At 51.6% G+C, this 18,644-nt stretch overlaps 6 protein-coding genes across 6 annotated transcripts; 2 read left to right on the top strand and 4 right to left on the bottom strand.

Moving 5' to 3' along the window:
* Nucleotides 1-146: 146 nt before the first annotated feature.
* UCRPA7_90 (putative curved dna-binding protein) lies at nucleotides 147-1,691 on the bottom strand (the record flags this gene model as incomplete). Its single annotated transcript, XM_007912688.1, has 4 exons — nucleotides 147-367; nucleotides 420-1,232; nucleotides 1,320-1,508; nucleotides 1,667-1,691. The coding sequence occupies 4 exons, from the start codon at nucleotides 1,689-1,691 to the stop codon at nucleotides 147-149; spliced, it is 1,248 nt and encodes a 415-aa protein (XP_007910879.1).
* A 1,099-nt stretch (nucleotides 1,692-2,790) lies between these two features.
* UCRPA7_89 (putative transcription regulatory protein snf5 protein) lies at nucleotides 2,791-5,133 on the top strand (the record flags this gene model as incomplete). The annotated part of the gene is made up of 2 exons (XM_007912687.1): nucleotides 2,791-4,716; nucleotides 4,780-5,133. 2 exons carry the CDS (start codon nucleotides 2,791-2,793, stop codon nucleotides 5,131-5,133), a joined length of 2,280 nt encoding a protein of 759 aa, XP_007910878.1.
* Nucleotides 5,134-5,774: 641 nt separating this feature from the next.
* UCRPA7_88 (hypothetical protein) lies at nucleotides 5,775-10,300 on the bottom strand (the record flags this gene model as incomplete). Its single annotated transcript, XM_007912686.1, has 3 exons — nucleotides 5,775-6,395; nucleotides 6,445-9,906; nucleotides 9,965-10,300. The coding sequence occupies 3 exons, from the start codon at nucleotides 10,298-10,300 to the stop codon at nucleotides 5,775-5,777; spliced, it is 4,419 nt and encodes a 1,472-aa protein (XP_007910877.1).
* Nucleotides 10,301-12,543: 2,243 nt separating this feature from the next.
* On the top strand, nucleotides 12,544-13,913 carry UCRPA7_87 (hypothetical protein; the record flags this gene model as incomplete). Its single annotated transcript, XM_007912685.1, has 4 exons — nucleotides 12,544-12,766; nucleotides 12,819-13,125; nucleotides 13,178-13,419; nucleotides 13,531-13,913. The coding sequence occupies 4 exons, from the start codon at nucleotides 12,544-12,546 to the stop codon at nucleotides 13,911-13,913; spliced, it is 1,155 nt and encodes a 384-aa protein (XP_007910876.1).
* Nucleotides 13,914-14,677: 764 nt separating this feature from the next.
* Nucleotides 14,678-15,969, bottom strand: UCRPA7_86 (putative mrna capping enzyme alpha protein; the record flags this gene model as incomplete). Its single annotated transcript, XM_007912684.1, has 2 exons — nucleotides 14,678-15,680; nucleotides 15,788-15,969. 2 exons carry the CDS (start codon nucleotides 15,967-15,969, stop codon nucleotides 14,678-14,680), a joined length of 1,185 nt encoding a protein of 394 aa, XP_007910875.1.
* Nucleotides 15,970-16,664: 695 nt separating this feature from the next.
* On the bottom strand, nucleotides 16,665-18,644 carry UCRPA7_85 (putative sorting nexin-41 protein; the record flags this gene model as incomplete). Its single annotated transcript, XM_007912683.1, has 4 exons — nucleotides 16,665-16,760; nucleotides 16,813-17,931; nucleotides 17,984-18,250; nucleotides 18,306-18,644. 4 exons carry the CDS (start codon nucleotides 18,642-18,644, stop codon nucleotides 16,665-16,667), a joined length of 1,821 nt encoding a protein of 606 aa, XP_007910874.1.

Raw genomic sequence — 18,644 nt, 5'->3', positions numbered from 1 at the left:
AACCATTGAAAACAATGAAACTGTGGCGCTCATCGTTCCCGGTTTTCGATTGGAAGATCAGTTATTTGTTGGCGTACAATAATCGTGATTGCCAGGTCAGATCCACCAGCAAAGTTCATGTAGTAGCATTAGCACACCCTTCTACTCTACTCATCGTCACTGTCGTCCTCATCATCGGACTCCTCCTTGACCGCCTTCTTAGCAGGCTTCTTCTTCTTCTTGGACTTGCTCTTGCCCGTGTTTCGGGCGAGCGGTTGCTCCAAGATCTTCAGGATCTCCTCGTCCTCAATCTTCTTGTCGGTCTTGAACTTGCTGAGGTCCAGAGCTGGGGCGCTACCCAGCTTTGTGATGCCGTTCTTGGTGATCGCTGTGACACTGGTCAGAATTTGAAGGTCAAAGCATGTCATTTCGTCACTTACCAATGGTTGTCAAAAGGCGGGCAACCGGTGCACCGTCCTTGTCACCGACCAGTTCGTACTGACGGAAGACATTGCCACGAACGCACTCCACGACACCAGACTTGGCATCCCTCTCATCCTCGAGCTGCCTCAAGCTGAAGGGGAAGGTGCCGAACTTTTTCTGCACCTCAGATAGGATCTTCCTCGACGTGGGTCGCTTCAAGCCGTAGGTTGTAGTAGTACGACGGTGCAGCGTAGCTCGCTGCTCCAGCTGCTTCACCTTGCCTGATCCCAAGCTCATGCCCACCTCGACTCCCCAGACCTCGCCGATCTCGGGGACACCGTCACCCTTGGAACCCTCACCGGGAGCTAGAACGATCTTCTTCTTGCCCTCGATCTCGTTGCGCTCGAATACCCATGAAGTTGTGCTCTCGACAAGGTTGACATCATATGCCTTGGCTACCTTCTCCAACAGGCTGTTGATCTTGGTCTGCGTAGGGGCCTTGGCAGCTGCCGCCTTCGCCTTCTCCTCATCACTGCCAGTAGCCAACAATCCAGGGGGGATCATCAGTCTCAGGAGCAGCTCGTTGGCATAGTATGTCGCCAAGATGAGATCAGCTGGCTTGCCAGAGATGACATCCTGTGGCTTGTCTTCGGAGGGAACGAGGATTGTGTCGCAGACGATCGAACCGAACCCGTCGATCTGAGCGCCGAGTTGGATCTTGACAGGCTCACCGGGCTGGAGTTCGGTGGATGCCTCGCTCTCGTCCGAGGTCAGAGGGGTGTAAGGAGTGACATAGGAGCTCGGGGAGATCGTAGTCGGGTGGGAGAAGCCTGTGTTAGAGAGGCTTGGTGTGAGTGACTCGAATATTGAATACAGAATACAGACAGGGTGAACAGTTTAGGCCAGATAGCATGTACCTTTGTTGATCTTCTTGCCACGGTAGACCTTGCCAACCTCCTCCTCAATGAGCTTGTCACCCTTCTCGCAGATTGTGACAATCTTCGCGCCGGCAACACAGAGCTCCTTGACGGCAGCAAGGACCTTCTCAGAGATCTGTGCCGCGGTCTTGTACTTGGTCAAGGTATCCGGGTTGGCCAGAGAGTAGTCTGCCAAAGCTGTCAGTAGCTGTTCACGCCGAGATTCCATAATGGCCGGTCTTCGAGGGTCAGTTGAGGTAGGGGATGGTGGGGCAGGTTGGCAGGGAAAGCAGCTGATGGTGGAAGGAGGAGGGGTAGGCGACGGTGTCGGCGAAAGGGCAACAGACCGATTTCTTTCTCCTCGGTCGCCATTTTGATCTATGATAATGAGGGACGTATCTAAGTGAGTTGAAGTCTGAAAATGACCTGAAAAGGCAGTGAAAGGAGCTTGAGGGAAGGAGGAGGGGAAGAGGGCAGGTGGTGTTGTCTTTCCAATTTTGACCTGGTAGCAGCATTTCAGGTGGGGGAGGGGCTTTTCTGTGGGCGCACCCGCTATTCGCTCCGTCATTACCTCAGAGCTTGCAAGCCAGCCCGTCTGTCTCCCAGCTTCCAATACAACCTTACCTAGCTGACCTACCTACCTAGGTGCTAGGTAGTTATCTAACTCTACCCAATAGATCAGCATCCTACGAGGTTTCTTAACCTCTAGATCTCTCATTCTACCTGGTTGGAATGAATCACAATCCAATGCAATCAACAGCAACATGGATTTGAGCTTTGACTTGCCTGTTAGTGTTCTATGTGAAGTAAGAGAGCTGCCTACCTACCTTAGGTAGGTTGGCGATTCATACTGTCTTTTTCCAGGAGTCTGTCGCTGGGCTGAGAGTACAGACGCTGTGTTGAACGTAGTAGGGGATACTTGCCGAAGTCTAAGAGGATTTGCTGCAAAGCATCCTCCAGGGCTGGGCAGTGTTCGGTCCAACTACTGACAGCTGTCACCAGCTGGCAGCTCCTAGCCTCCTGTCTTGTGCATGTACCGGTACCTCACTCGGCTGCGTTTTCGAGGCAAAGTCCAGGTCTCAGCACTTTTGAACCGCCTTCCCAGCCACATTCGTTTTCAGTCGCTTGGCGGCATGTCCAATCTCCAATCAATAGGGGAGTCCTGCACAGCATTTGCAACCTTGCCCACTAACTCAGACTCAGAGGTCACAACTTGCAAGGGTTCTGCACTCATTAGTGCTCATCCTGGCACCTCCACACTGGCTACCGATATCCTGGCGGTCTTACCCAAAAGGCTACCAGAGTACAGTACAGACTTTCCACAGACTTTCCACAGTGGCCTCCAACATCCCAGCATCCATCACCGCCACACCTTCTCAGCGCGCGCAACATCGTCGCCCACCCTGCCGCCATACGCGAATAACGGCTTCTGAGCTGGTCGTCGCTCCGTTGCGGCGACATTCTTTTCGCGATGGCAGCCTCAACACAGCAGGCCTCCACCCCGGCCATCGCCGCCCCCAACGCGACAGCCAGCAGCTCATCGTCAACCACCGCGTCGGCCCCCGATGGCGCCAATGTCGCCAGATCCAGTGATGAGTCCGCATCCAAGACGTCGAAAGAGGGCACACCCAGGCCATCAGAAGACACGCCGGTGCGCGACAAGGATTCCTTCTTCCAGGTTCTCCTGAACCACTTCGTTACCCGCGACAACATCGCCTATGCTGCTCTCATGGACGACAAGATGACGGAACAGAAGAAAATGAAAGAACGGAGGCTTGAACGGGACGATTATAAAGCTCTAAGAGGCGAATATCGCCAATGGTTTCCCCCGAGCAAAATATTCGGAGAAGGCTACAATGGCTACGGCAATGGCTTCACCGAGTCTGGCCAGCCGTCAAGGATTGTGTATCCTAAGGAAAAGCATCGCCCAGGCAAAAGAGGCACCCCGGCGCTACCTAAATTCAGCCGAAAAGACATGCAGCAGCAAGCCGAGCAGCACGAAGAACTCGTACCTGTCCGATTAGACGTGGACTGGGACAAGGTCAAGCTTCGCGACACGTTCACATGGAACCTTCATGAGCGCCTCATCCCTGTCGAGCTCTTCGCTGCTCATCTTGTCGAGGATATGGGCCTCAAGGCCCCGCTGGTCCAACCTGTCTTCGAGCAAGTACAGCAGCAGATCCACGAGCAGCTCAATGACTTCTACCCAACCGTATTTTCCGAAGAAGACGCGCTCGACCCAGAGCTCCCTTATTCCGCGTACAAGAACGATGAGATGAGAATATTAGTAAAACTCAACATCACCATCGGCCAGCATACCCTTGTTGACCAGTTTGAGTGGGATATTAACAATCCTATAAATTCTCCCGAGGAGTTTGCCCAAAGTATGGCTCGCGATTTGTCCCTGTCCGGCGAGTTCACAACAGCAATTGCGCACTGCATACGGGAACAAACACAACTCTTCACGAGAAGTCTGTACAGCATTGGCCATCCGTTTGATGGAAGACCAATTGAAGACCCAGATCTTGTGTCTGCCTTCCTCCCCTCTCCTTTACCAAACGTCTTCCGGCCACAACAGCAAGCCAAGGAATACGCACCCTATTTGTATGAGCTCAGTGACGCAGATCTGGAGAGGAATGAGGTCATATTCTCTCGCGAACAGAGGAGACAGAAGAGATCTGTCAACAGACGCGGCGGGCCTCAACTACCCGATCTCAAGGAGAGACAGAGAACTATCCGGACGCTTGTTGTCTCCAATACGCTGCCAGGGGCGGCGACGGATGTGGAAGAGAGCAGATTATACAAGAGAGCGGCCGGCGCTGTCGGCCCTGGTAGGGGCAAGCGAGGTCCTGGTGGACATGATGGCGCTATATCGGACTCGGACGATAGTGACGATTCGATGCCCGACTCACCTGCTATGTCACAACTTGCCGGTACGGCACGTACCAGGGGCATGCGCGGTGCGGCATCCGCCGCCCAGCAGCGCATGGCCAATATTGGGAGATCAGAAACACCAGAGGCAGCTACGATTCTACACCATCATGAGACTAGAATCGCTTCTCGTCGTTTCCCAGGACGGGAGGCTCGAGACTCCACCGAGGAGCCTTCGCATTACTGGGTTCACCTGAAGGTCTCCAAGGAGAAGCTCAGGAAGCTTCTGAAGGATATCAAGTCGAAAGCTGCTCCTCCATCGGGATCGCAAACTCCTGTGAGCCAAGCACAACGTGCTCCAAGCACATCTGTTCCCCCAAGCAATATGGGACCTCCCTCAACACCCTCTGCCACGACCCAGAACCTTCCTGCAAAGGCAGGCAGTGCAACACCTGCTCCTCCTGGCCAAATTGGCCGTCTCCCTGCCCCTCCACCACCGCCTCCTGGTCAGCAAGGCCCGCCACCTGTGAGTGTCTTGTCCCTCGTGTCCTAATTCTCCTTCCACCGCCGTGCTAATCCATATTCATAGCCTCCGCCTCCTGAGTGGCTCAGCTCAGCTCTTCAAGATCTCTTGAAGCAGTATCCCAATGACTCTTTCGAAGGCGTCATGCGATACTGTGCCGTCAATGCTGAGACTGAACAGCCAGTCCCGGCACCGCCTGCTGGACAACCCATCCCGCCCAATATCAAGTTCATGTACCTCCCCAGAATCCGCTGCCACGACTGCCCAGGCAAGCTATACACGCCAGGGCCGGAAACCACTGTCACCAACTTCGAGGTCCATCTCAAGAACAGAATGCACCGTGAAAAGGTCGATCAGCGGGTGGGCAAGCCTACCGGACGGTCGAGCTCCACATCTGGAGCCCCCGGGCCTGCATCATAGTAAATTCAGGCCGAGCCCGCGGGGACGGAGATATGTATAACTATGTAATTCTTGTTTGGGGGACGCGTCTGTCCCTAGGTGTTTCCATTGTACATAAGATTGAGGTCGAAACGGGACCAGGATAGCAAAGGACTCTCAAGTAGCCGTTTGCCTTGCTGTCCAGCCATGGAGTAGGGGATTCATTGAGATCGGATAACGGCCGGTTCGGCGTCTTACAAACTTTAGGGGTGCGGCGGCCCCGACTTTCCATTAGAAGGCGAGATTTCCGGGATGACTTTTACTTGGATGATTTATAGGTGACCTCATGGCAAGGTTTCGAAGAGTTTCGAGTTAGCGTCTCTAAAAGAAGCATATGCCGAGCAACGCGCTGCTAGGTATCTCAGAGTTATTCTCTCAATCTGGAATGTGACGTGCAAGTTGAATAGATTGTGGTCTTATCTGATGTTGCAGGTATTATGGCAAGCTGAATACACGAGCCACACATCATGTCACATCTTGACAGCATCAAAGGGCGGTCCTCATAATCTCAGATTACTTTTGTATCGACAAAGTATAATATCACACAGGGTATAAAAACCATAACAGGAAACTGTCATCCATCCCTGAGGCAATACTGATAAATAATAGAACACATTGAAGCCTCAGTCAATGTCCATCTCATATATATCCTTGGCTTTTTTGCCTCTTCCTTTCCCAGTTGTAGAGGCGGTTCCAGACGCCGCAGCCTTGCTCGCTGGCTTAGCCTTCGCGACGGGCTTGGGGGTGGGCTTGGGCTTCGCTCGAGAGGCAGACGCATTCCTCCCTTTCCTGCCGTTCGTCGCCGGCGGCGGAGTGGGCTCATCTTCTTCCTCTGATTCGGGAAGCTGCTCTTCCGCCTCCGGCTCTACTTCTTCTATCTCCTTTTCTTCATCGTCAGCCGCTTCCGGACCGTTGTCTTCCTGGTCTGAGTCTTTTCCTTCCTCATAGTCCCACTCAGCGACTCCATCGAGCATCTCTTCATCGTCCTCAGAAGAGTCACGCTCGATGTATGTTTGCGCATGTCTCGAGCGCCCACTACGACGCCGCTCGGAATCGGCTACTGGGGACGACGAGAATGCCTTGGCCTTCTTAGGTTTCGCCGGAGTCTTAGCTTTTGGTGCCGCCTTCTTTGCTGGGACCTTTGCTACTTTGGGCTGGGCTGCCGTCTTTGCGACCTTTACAGTGGGCTTGGCTTTCTTAGCAGGCGGATGAACCTCCGCACGATCGTCCACGGACTTGCGCTTCTAAAATATGATTAGAGAATGGAGATTGCGAAGAATGCTTGAAACATACCTTTTTCCTGTCGACTGTACGAAGCAGGTCATCCAGCTTATCATCTATACCATCCGGAATGTATTGCTTCTCGGCAATTTCTTGAGCAGCTTCGTGAGATGGCAAGGCAAGATACAGTCCTGTGGGCAGCCCAATCTTCTGCCCGTAGGCTTCAAAGGCCCATCCCTTCTTCTCTTGCCATTTGCGAACAACGGCTTGTGCAAGGTCACTAACAACGTAGAGATTCTCACTCATGTCAGGGTTGATGGCATCCCTAGTTTGCTTGACACGTTCTGCATAACGGAAGATCAGACCAAGATTTGACTCGGTCGCAACATTGCTGACGTAGAACAGAATGTATCGCGCGTGGTCAACGAGATCATCTGAGTCAGTGCTGAAGTCGGGATGATGAGCCAAGAGAGATAGTAGCCGGGCCATGATAGCTTCCATGACAGGTTGCCCACTGACTTGATAGTGGTGTACTCGGGAACGGATCCAAGTCTCGATGCGCTGTTTGAAGTCTTGTGCTGGCTCGAAGGCGGCAAGGAAGATAATTGTATAAAACTTTGGCCGCAACTTTGCTTGAACGAGATACTTTTGCAACTTCTCGATGAATGCTCGCCGGACTTGTGGGTGAGAGTCCTGTGTGACCGTGGCGAGAGCATTGAAGTCATCCGGGGGCAACATGTCGTCGAAATGTCTTTCTGTGCATAGCTTCAAGACCAGCTGAGCGGCAACAAGACGCAGACGCGATTTGTGATGCTTAGGCGTGTCCTTCGTCTTGCAAAACTCGCCCTCATTCTTGATGATTGTCTTGAGCAGCTTGAAAACAGGCTTTGCTCTGTCCTGTAGATCCTTCACTGAGTCGCCGCGGGCAGTGCCTTCAACACTACGAACGCGGTTGACTAAGATCTTAAGAGCCAGACATTTAGCTTGGCACTCTTCGTCAATCTCAGAATCTTCTGCCCAATCCGGGTCTTTTGCGCTTGCGTCGGAGCGGACTTGCTTGAGGATCTTCTGCACGGTCATATCCAGAATAGTCTCATCATACGTATCCGTAACCTTTGGTGCGAGGACTTCTAATTGGCTGACAACAGCTAATTTGTTGAGGAAGTGTGGAGAGTCGTACTTCCAATCCTTCATCACCTTCTGAATGACGTCCGTGGCATTGACCAGACTCTTTTCATCTTTCTTCGCCAGCAGGATGTTCACGGCATACTTTGCAGCTTTCCATGGCTGGCCGTACAGAGCGTAGTTCACCAGTGTCTGGTTGAAGGACCTGTCGGTGGGTATTTCCTCAGGATATTTCCGCGCATACGAAGAGCAGGCTTTCAATGACTCCACGGCCGCAGGTTCATTTTCCTTGGTTGCAGACGGAGCTTGCTCGACTAGGTCTTTGCAAAGCTCACCGATATGGGTCTTGAAAAGATCTGGACTGCGTTGGGAAATCTCATTTAGCACTTCAAGAGCTGTCGCGCCCATGCCGTCCCGGTCACTCTTGGAATATTCCAAGATAGTTGACAAGTGGCTCCGATTAAATATCAGATAGCCCGAGCGATAGAGCAAGGGTAACAAAGTCTCGAGTACGTTAGAGTGCTGGGAGCCTTGTATGCGTTTTGCCAACTCCTTTAAAGCTCGATGGACAGTCTTGAAGTCTGACTCTTGGCTGACGATAAACTTAATTAGCTGGTAGTTGCGACGGTCGTTCGCTTTCGCAAATTTGTGCAGTTCCTGACTGGCTTTGACTCCATCAGGCAAGAATTGAGCCATGTATTTGACTGTTCTGTTAAGATTTGCGGTTTTCTGGGTTGCTTCCTCATCCATAACACCCCCGTTAAACTCCTCGCATTGCTTCACGAAGGTGGCAAGAATTTTGGCGAACTGGGGTTGGCGCGCCTGCATCGCAAAGAAAGCTTTCTTTGCAGTGGTATCTAGCGACTGAACCAACAATAAAATTCGCTCTGCTCTGATAGCGTCTGGGTCGTAAGCTGCCGGGCCTGACTGTGACTGTGTTTGAGAGCTGCCGTTGGTACCCTTTGTCCCCTTCTTTGGAGGCGGCGGAAATGCGAGCGGAACCAAGCATTCGAAGATGACCGTATCGAGTAGAACATTAAGTTCAAGGTCGTTCGCGTAGAAAGCATTGCAGACGCGCGAAGGGACTCCAGACAAGGCGGTAGCAACCACATCGTTGCCTAAAGCCAACTCTCCAGTAGCCGCAGCCCACAGTCGACCCAGGAGAGTCATAGCATCAACTCGAACATTCGGCTTCCTGTCGCGGCATCTGTCGGCCAAATTGCCCAAGACAGAGTTCTCCTTGCTAACGCCTCCATGCGGAGCCAATTTCAAGATTACATCACGAAAGCTGAACGACTCAACAGCCTTGATACCTGCCAGGCGTACTTTCTCATCGCTGTCGTTGAGCTTCTCCCCTAGTCCGCGAACTAGTGTGGTTTCATCATCTCGGCTCAGTCCAATGCCTCCAGCGTCTGTCGATAAGATGTAGCCGGCTGCAATTGTCCAAGCCGCACGAATGAGGGGCGACTTATCATTCCTGCGCCCAACAAAATTTTGATATGCCGCAGGGTGGCCTTGCGCAAAGGAGTGAGGTGAGAGTGGTGTCTTAAGCGGGTTCGACGACCGACTATCCGGAGCCTCATCGCTAATCTTGAGCGGTGGATACACGGCCGGGTCAAGCACTGGAGGAGACGGTGGTCCCGCTGCTCCAATGCCAGATATCATGTCTCCAAGAGTCTCTGTCGCCAGCTGACGTAAGTGCACATTGTCTGCAGATAACTCCGCATCAACCTGCGGAATCACATTCTGTAAGACCATCGGTGCAGCCTTCCATAGCTCTCTAATGAGCAGGTGAGCCTTCCGCAGCTCCTTCAGGTCGGCCTCTGACGGCCCCGCGACACCCTCTTCCTCGTCAGAATCTTCGTCAGCCCGGTTTCCATTAGACCTCGCGATGCCTGAAGCTTCCATGATGACGTCGCTGAAGTACTGCCCAATATACCGCGCCATCTTATCGGGGTGCATGTTGCAGACCGACCTTGCCATCTGATAAGCCTCTGGCTCTTCTTTAATAAGAAGTGTTGATTGGTTCTCATCTATGGCACCTTGCTCTGTCTTGTCTCTTCCGGCGCCCGGAGCAGCGGCGCGGAGAAATTGGGCCATGATAATGTCGATGACCTTGGCGGGAAGAGCAGCTGTTTCGTCGATTATTACGGCAAGCATGTCTGTCATGTACTGTATAACATCTCTGCTTATCTGTTCGCCAGATGCGGCTTTGGATCCTGACACGGAGTCAAAAAACGATGTGAACAGGTGCGCGAACAGAGCATCGTTGTTGGGGAGTTCCTCGAGAAGCAATATGCTCTTCACATCGGTGAGAGATGCGAGAACATACTTGTGTTGGTTATTGTACGTATGCGACGGATCTTGAAGAGCGGGGAGAATAGAGGTTATAATTAAATTGAAGATTTCCTGGAAAAGTCAAGGGTTAGTCAAGACATGACTGATGTACAGCTTCGTGATGCATTACCTTGAGTTGCGCAGGGCTAAAGGGCGCATTCGGAGCGCAAATCTTCAAAATGTCCACTAAGCAGCAGGCGGCAAATGCCCTGACGCCTTTATCTTTATGCGCCAGAATCTGGTGCGAGGATAGCTCTTTTGCAATCTTGGTCAACGAATCCTTGTGCTCCCATTCTTGGTCGAGTTCGGCCAGCTCTATTGACAGCGTGTCAAGTCGCTTGACAAGCTCCCCAGTGGGAATTGGCTTTCCAGCGCGCCAGGAGAGGGTTTCGTTGAATTGTAGACCTTCGACGTCCCCTCCTTCATCCTGCTCCTCCTCGGCGGCTTGCCTTCTTCGAGGCGCCATGGTGCGCGGCCACGGTTCAATTGACGGACTCTCGTGATGTTGTCTTTGGTGTTGCGAATGACGATGGTGTGTGGTGTGGTGAACAGTGATCAGTATAACCAAGACTAATCGCCAGGCGCGGGACCTGAGACACCAAAATTTCCGGATGAAGGTGAAAAGAACAGGAATCGTCCAAAAATTCCACGTAGGGAGGTGTGCAAGAGTTCTTGAGGTACTGCACTCGGAAGAAGATGAGAGGTCGGATCAGAGGTGAGGAAATCCGCAAAACCTCTTGGGCAGGAGGGGAGTTCAATCGGTGCGACAGTAGTAGGCGATTTATTACGGGCGAGCGTCGTCCCAATTGTTACGCGACGGCAAGTGCTAGCTGGTGCCCGTGCTGGTGTGGGCGCGGCACGCGTGCTGCATCTTACTGGAAGAGCGCGAAGAGCGGTACGTACCTACCTCCCTTAGCTGAGGTAGTAGGTACCTAAGTACCTATGCCACTTAAGAGAGCTGGAGTGGGTCCCACTCACTTGAGCCTCAATCCTGGACCCCGAGGCAACATCGTTTTCCTTTTTCCAAGCTCGTCGAGCGCCATTCACCGAATATCAACCTTCCATTGAAATATGAAAGATTATCTTGCATATGAAATATCAAGCAGTAGGTTTGGGGTATAAGACTAGCAATCTAGCTGCCTTGTGATCTATCACGTCTCATTCTGTTATACAGTGCTTTTCGCATGATATCGGGGGTTGAATAATGGGCTACTCGAGCTCTACCTGCTTCTTGGTCAACTTTTTTCAAACTGCCCTTCGCATTGGATATAAACTATCTTTCTGGAGAAGGCTAAGTGGCTACAATCCTTCCTTGTCACCTTTTTAGTATCGATATCTAGTTAATCCATTCCACCTCCTGTAATTGTTTTTCTCTATACCCTTTCCGCATCGCCCTTTGATCGGATATCAGGGAACCATATGGTCTTATCAGCAATTTCTCTTATAATCTCTGAGTCATCGAGTGTTTACACAGTTCTGTTCTTCCACAATTAATGTTATTTTACGAGGCTAATGCACATTGTTTGAGGCAATGCGTCACATAGCTACATGATCTAGGATCTGGTCAATGTGCGGGCGATATTGCAGCCTACAATATGCCGAATGTGCAATGGTTGATACGATTGGCATGGAAGACCTGCCATCAGTGATGCCATTGGAAAACTGTGTGGATGGTGTTAGCTTGTTAGAGTTCACGAATGTATATCTCTACGGCCGGTGGAGGGCTACAAGTCGAGACATGTCTGCAAAATATTGGGATAGGTACCAAGCGTCGTACAGAACCGCCGTTTGCTAATAACCAGGCAGGAGGGTGTCTGTTATATATTAAATGCTTTTCGTGGAGGCCTGCCAATCAAATATGTGGGTAGATGCAGGCGGCTAGAATCAAGGGCAATCCTTGACGGGATCCTGTAGAAAGGGCCGTCTGCAATATTCGTGTGCTGCGTCGAGTTTAGCGGGGACGAGATGTTTGAATTTCGAGGCTCAACTTGATATGGCCACACTGACCCAACGTTACTGTGCCAGTTCCAACCCTTTTTGGGCAATATTTACTCCTCCCAAGTTGTTGCCCCAGCATCATCTTTACTGATCTTTCTCCCACACCACAGACAAGTCTACACATAAAACTTACTTCCAGATTTTTCTCCCCTTCCAACTCTCCTTCCTGTTTACCTCATAGCAAACGCAACCCGCAGTCGCGTTTTCTCGTACCCTCACTCACGCAGTCTCATCTTCATCCACCTTCATTCATTCACTTTCCTTCATCCCCTGGAATTTCCGCGTCTGCGAAATTTCAACAGCCATCCCACGATCTACGCGTCTTCGGTAAGCATAGCTCTGTCTCCATCTCTGCCGACTCTCATCGTTGCTCGGTACCCCTGACCGTATCCCCGAGTAACCTCAAGACAAACACCAATCTTTCTTCATCGTCACACAAGAGCACACAAAGTTCCCTCAGAAAATTTCCATATCCTTCAAATTCATCCGGAATCCCACATTTTCCTTATGTCCTTCATTACACACATTCTTTTATAATTTCCCCGGTCATTTCAAGGTGACGCGAACTCGGACCCGACGCCTGACTCTTACCCTGCCCTCCCCCTTCTATCCCCCTCTCATCTCGCATCGCCATTTTCCCTCGTTTTCATCATCCGTTTCAGCCAGTCTAACTCACCCCGCAAAGTCACTCGTTCATACCGCAAAGTCACAATGGCTACCGTTCAGGATAAGAACATCGATTCCGCCATGGAGAAAGGCAGTCCTGAGACCCCAGGTGCTCTCGATGAGCACACTCCTGCTACTCATGTGAACGCAACCAAGTTTCACCTCCCCCGCCTCCCCAGCAAGAATGTTCTTTGGTTCATCGTCAAGTATGTCATTTGCGTCTTGACCTTGACTACCCTGGTTGTTCTGGCGTTCCAGGTCTACGAGGGTAAGTAGCGCCCACCAGATACCATTCAGTACAGACCTCACCTTCCGCATAGATCACTACGACTACAACTCTCTCTTGGCTAAGTACAACGATCTTGTCAATCACGCCACCGATGTCGATCCCAAGATGGCCCGCGCCATTCAAGCTACCGATGGTGGTCAGGTCTTCACCTCCACGATCGCCCCCTTCATCACTGCTACCGATGAGGTCGATGTCTCTGCGCTTCCCTGCACTGGTCTTGAGACTTCCGTCTCTACCAGCGTGACTGCCGCTCCGATTGCGACCAGCATCACGCCTGTAGGATATTCGCTCGGTTCCTCCTTGTCCCCTGAGACCACTACCGCAACTGCGACCACACTGTAAGTTTGATCGACTCCTGAAAAGTTGCAACTGACTAATACATTTACTCAGGGACGTCACCACTATCACCATCCCGCGATCTACCCTCACTCTGACCACGACTCTGACCACCTCTCCTGGCGAGTTCACGTCTTCGGCTGATGCGTTGTCCGCCTCCATTCTTTCCAGCTCTTCCTTGAGTTCTAGGGAGGTTACCACCACCACTACTATCTTTCAGCCGGCCACTGTTACTGCCACTCTCTCCGCTCTCAGCTCTCTGCCTGCAGAGCTTTCGTCATACCCTCTGGTGTCAAGTGAGTCGGCCTCCGAGACGGGAATCTGCGCTCCAGGAACTACCCTTACTATCACTGCCACGGTCCTGGTTAGCCCTCTATCCAGTTCCCAGCCACTGACAACCACCACAGTCTCTGTCATCAACACCTTGACGACTATCACCAAGATCGTTTCTGGGCAGCAGACTATCCTCGTCACTCAGACCTTGTCTCCGTCCATCGCCACTGGATTGTCCTCGGTTGATGCCCTCTCCGGATCCATCAGCAGCACCGTGGCGCCTGTCTTGGGCACGTCCGTCTTTGGCACTGCTGGAGCCACCACAATCACTCTGACCAGCACCGCGTCCAACAACTATACCGTCTCCCACACCGGCGGTCCGGGCCCTGGAGCCACCATCTCCATTTCTGATGGAGCTAAGGGCCCCAAGCCCCTAGGCGCGAGCCACGGGAAGCCGAGCGGCTCCGTGTATTGCGTCGTGATGATTATCACAGCTCTTGTCACTCTCTTCATCTAACATCACCCGCTCTCCATCCTTTGGGGAACAATTTGGAGTTTCGGCAGTACGACCGGCTAATTCTCAAAACCATTTGCTGATGGATGAATCTTGGAGTTCACTGCTGGGTTATCAAGACGAGTCGACTGGTGGATGGTATTTGGATGTCTTCTGGTCCAAGATACTTCTCGTCCTTCCTCGACGGATTTTCAGGGTTTTGGTGGATGTTTTGAAGAGGTCACCTAATTCATGTTCTTGTCTAAAATAGGGATACTTTCACGGCGTCCATAATCACGAACAGAACTGTTGCTTTGTACCTGATGTGTCATCGCGTACTGATTGGTAGCTAGATGCTATGATTAATGAGAAAAGTCTTTTCGGCACACTGCCATGCTTTAAGTTCAATTCAATTCGTGAAAGATTTTTTATTTCTCTCTCTAAATATTCCTGTTAATGGCCATTACCAAGACTACTAAATGATATTCTGCGCGAACAATACTCAGCAATGCTATGCAAAAAATGGCACTCACAAGACGTAGGCAAAAATGTTCAAGTTGTATTGGACTTCTTATACAAACCCGCCCAAATTGGCGTAAATGATATCCGCGAGAAGAAGCTGACTCCTGGCCATACCAAAACACCTACTCGCTACATTGTACACACAGTTTGCCTGAACGCCACCTAAAGCAGCCTGCCATATCCTATTTTAAACCAGTCTCCCATTCCATATCTGCTTAGATTCCCAGTCCCCTGAAATGGTGTTTCCGACATGTACAACAGTCAAACTACCTCTTCTGGGACTGCTGTGCCTTTAAGCGGTCCGCTCGGATCTTCCAGTTGTCCTTGATCTGCGGTGCTACTTCAAGCAAATCTTCTTTACCCACCGGGTGTAGGATGCTGTCGATGACGCTCTTCACAACCTTAATGTGATTGGCATCCAGCTTGTCGTCTCGGAACCGGTATAGGCGCCACCGCTGGTGCTCGTCCATAGCGCACTCGACAACGCGACCCTGCAACGGGTCCCCCAGAGACTTCAGCTTGTCCCACTCCTCCTCCGTCAGGTACAGCTCAGCATACGGCTGGTACGGCTCCGAAGCCTCACCGCCGTAGTTTGTCAGCAGCTGCACGTGAGGTACGGCCTCGTAGTCAATATATGGCTTTGTGACGCCCTCGGCGCGATCAATATCGTCCGGCTCAACCATGGGGAACTCAAGGCGAAGCTTGAAATCAACAGTGTTTTCCTCTGCCGGTTTCCACTTCAAAATGTGCTGGTCGGTGCCGAATTGGTACGGCGTACCGACGCATGTGAAGATAAGTCCATCATTACCATGCTTGAGATGCGGCAGCACTTCACCAAACATCTTCTCGATGCCGTATCCTAGCTGCATGTCCTTCATTTGGAGCTGGAAAGCCTGGAATGGGCGCTCCTGAGGGAAACGCTTGAACAGGTCCTCATATGGCTTGAACACATTCGCCTGGAAGTAAGCGAGCCGCTTATCTAATGACCGTTCTAGAAGGACCTTGCCATCGATGACAAGGCAGTCGAATACAAGAAATTTTGGCTTCTTAGTGCCGTCTGGCTCTTCATCTATTACCAACTCGCCGTCCACTATCGTGCGAGTGTGGAATGCCTGGTCATCGCCTTGTAGAGGAAAATGGAGATTCTTGTGGTGTATGAACCAGAAGTCGTTCTTGCGATCGATCAGATAGTGGATTTCACTCCCAGTCTCGTCAGATGTTAAGTATAAGAGGTAGCGGATGCCATCGGTCTTTTCGCAGACGTAGTAACTACGACATAGAGGTCAGCGCCAGCTCATGATCCAGTTCTAACAAGTAAAGATGGCAAGGGGTGGCCGCCTGGGCCATTGCAGAATTAGGCTTATGCGCAGACGTACTCTCTCGACAGCAGCTCATCGATATGCTTTTGCGCGAAACTCACGGGCTGCGCGCCCGGGAAGCTGATCTGGTTTCTCTGTAAGAGATCGGCGACTTCTCTCCGCAAGTGATACAGCAGCTGGCCCTCGGCCTTAAGACCAGGCTGGTCAATTGCCGTGATGGGCCCCGAAGCTGAATCCATTTGTCCTGTTCGTTCGTTTGCGCGGCCGGACAACCACAATGCTATCTGCGCGACACCAAATTCTTCTTCTTCTTGGACTTGTCGCGCCTCTGCGGCGACATATCCTGCAGCCGCCTAAGATCGTCGGTCTTTGTGCTTGAGACGGAAACGGAGAAGGGTCCAGTACTGGAATGTGCGCGATGTTGGGAGGAACACCTCAAAAGGTTAAAAGGTGCTTATCGTTATCGGGATGGCGCAAAACGCAGGGGCCACCTCCCGTCTTTATTGAATGCGATGGCGCCTGTTTCATGCATGGGATCCGTGGAGTCGCTGGAAATCCACCTGCTCTCATTGAAAATACATAAACCAAAACTCCTTCAATTACCACCGCTAATTTACTAGCTCACTAATCTACTAGGTTCCCATAAGACAGATTGGTAGGTAATTTCTAGACTATGAAGTGAGAGATTCACAGGAGCGCGTTTTCAGGGATGGCACCTTTTACGTTCCATATGTATGCTTGTACATATTGTGTTTGGATGTAGCTCTCAAGTGAGAGTAGAATTTCAAAAGTTTGCTCTCTTTGACGCCGTAATTAGACGGTTTAGGGATGCTAGTCAGCGACTGGTATGTGTCCGCTATTCAATTAAAGCCCCTGACAATCATAAGGGCTGGGTCTCCATGATCATACATCTGCATGCGCATGGCTCACTGGCTCAAGATTCGTCAATCTTGTTCACCTCTGCTCTCGCCTCCTCCCACGTCTCTCTGTTCTTCTTCGCCCACTCGATCTGACTCTTGGCATATGCCAGCTGTGAAGAGATATTAGCAGAGTTCAGCCACAAGATTGTCGAGTGTACGAACCATATATCGCTTCAGATCATCTTCCTTCTCCCGTTGGAATCTCTTGAGATCCTTGAGCACACTGGCGCTTGCATCCTTTACATCTTGCGCGGCGGCAACTTGAGCTTGCTCGAGTTGACTGATAGACTCTCGAGTCTTCCCAATGGTGTCCCTCCGTGTCCGCTCTGGGTCAACGTCGACAACACCCTGCACCGCGTGGCGGATTGGGCCGAAGATCTTATTCGTAATAGAATTTCCGCTTGCCGCCTTCTTATGACCTGGATTGCTGTTGGATCTCTCTGGAGTGCCGATCTTAGCTGACGGTGCAGAGGAAACATCGCCGTGCGTGGGAGGGAAATCAGAGTCGATAGAAGCGGTATCCTCTTGGCTACCGTCCCTCCGATGCTGGGGCGCTGGATCGCGCATGCTGGTGGACCTTCGCGGAGGTTGTATCTGTTGGCTGCTGCTGAGATATTGATCAATTCTCCTGGCTTCGGCCTCGCTACGCTCTAGTTGGTCCAGGAGAGCTCTCTTTTTATTGAGCTCATCATTCGTCATCTCTTGTTGCACACGCTTAAGTACTCTGTACTTCAAAACACTCCGCACAACTCCCGCGAATTGTGCGTTCTCTCTCATCGGCTCTGCAAAACTGGCACCTAGCGATGTCGACAACTCTTCAGTCGCAATGTATGACATATCAGCAGCCTGCCCTATTCGTTCGATTGCAGGACCTAGTGTCGGTGCCTGCTCAGATAGTGCGAACGCGTTGTACCTAGCTCCCAGCTCGGACAAATCCGAGGCTAAAGAAGACAGGTGGCTCAGTGTTCGTCGATTTACTTTCTCCATGGGGCCCATGAGAAGCTGCTCTAGGTCCTTGATAGAGGCTTCAAATGACAAGAAATATGGATCCAACTCTTGTTCGCTGATATCGCCAGACTCGGGAGGGAAACGGGCAACACTCTCAGTGCCAAAAGCAGTCTCAACACTTGGGCCTGCCCCCTGTCCAGTCTTGAGCTTTGCAGAGGTCGCAGGAATAGGCAGGAAGGCATGGCCTGCTGAGGGATTGGCCGGGTCTAGTGGTGGTGCCCTGAAGATAGACTTCGGAATGGATGCGATAGGATGAGAATGTAGCACCTCGTTCTGGTCAGAAGTCAGCAGCCATGATTACAACTGAGCAAGATGAAAATCATACCCAACTGGCGTTCGGGTCAAGGAAACGCCACCAAACACCGTCTGTCCGCACCTGCTCCATTCTCCGGCAACGATTGAGAAAGACGGCAAGCATGCGCTTTCGAAGGTCAATGATTTGTTGGTCTTGCTTCGCATTCGTTGGGTTTGCTGCATAGTCTGCCATAGTATGTTTCTCTGGAATTGGAGGGATTATGAGTGTGGGGTGAAGTCTAGTCAAAGCATCCCGGAGAGAGGCAAATTCCGAGTAGCGCCTGCGAACCTCAAGATCCTAAATACCCATATGTCAGGAATGCACCGAGCACAGAGAGCCACCAATCACTTACTCCTGTTCGAATGGTATAGACAATATATCTACCACCACTCTCGAGGCTTTTCCCCGCATCGGTGATTAAAATCGGGAGCTGTGGGTTCTCGTAGAGTATCTGCTCAACCCGGCTGTCATAGCCTCCTGGCTTGCGCCGAGGGGCCAGCTCGCCTTGACCTTGGGCATTGTATTCATCGTCGCTCTCGACATCGCTGGCTTCGGTTCGATAGCTAGGTGGAGGTGGAGCCTCGTCGCCAGTCGAGGAGGGGGTCTGAGGCGCATCAAATCGAGGGTCTAATTGCTCCCAGTCGGAATCAGCATCATCTGACATTGAACGCAAGTCTATGTCATGGAACAT

Source organism: Phaeoacremonium minimum (genome assembly GCF_000392275.1).
Source record: "Phaeoacremonium minimum UCRPA7 unplaced genomic scaffold PA7_03_scaffold_3, whole genome shotgun sequence".
Classification (NCBI taxonomy): Eukaryota; Fungi; Ascomycota; class Sordariomycetes; order Togniniales; family Togniniaceae; genus Phaeoacremonium; species Phaeoacremonium minimum.
Note: the sequence above shows the minus strand (reverse complement) of the source record. Positions and strands in the feature narration are given on the sequence as shown.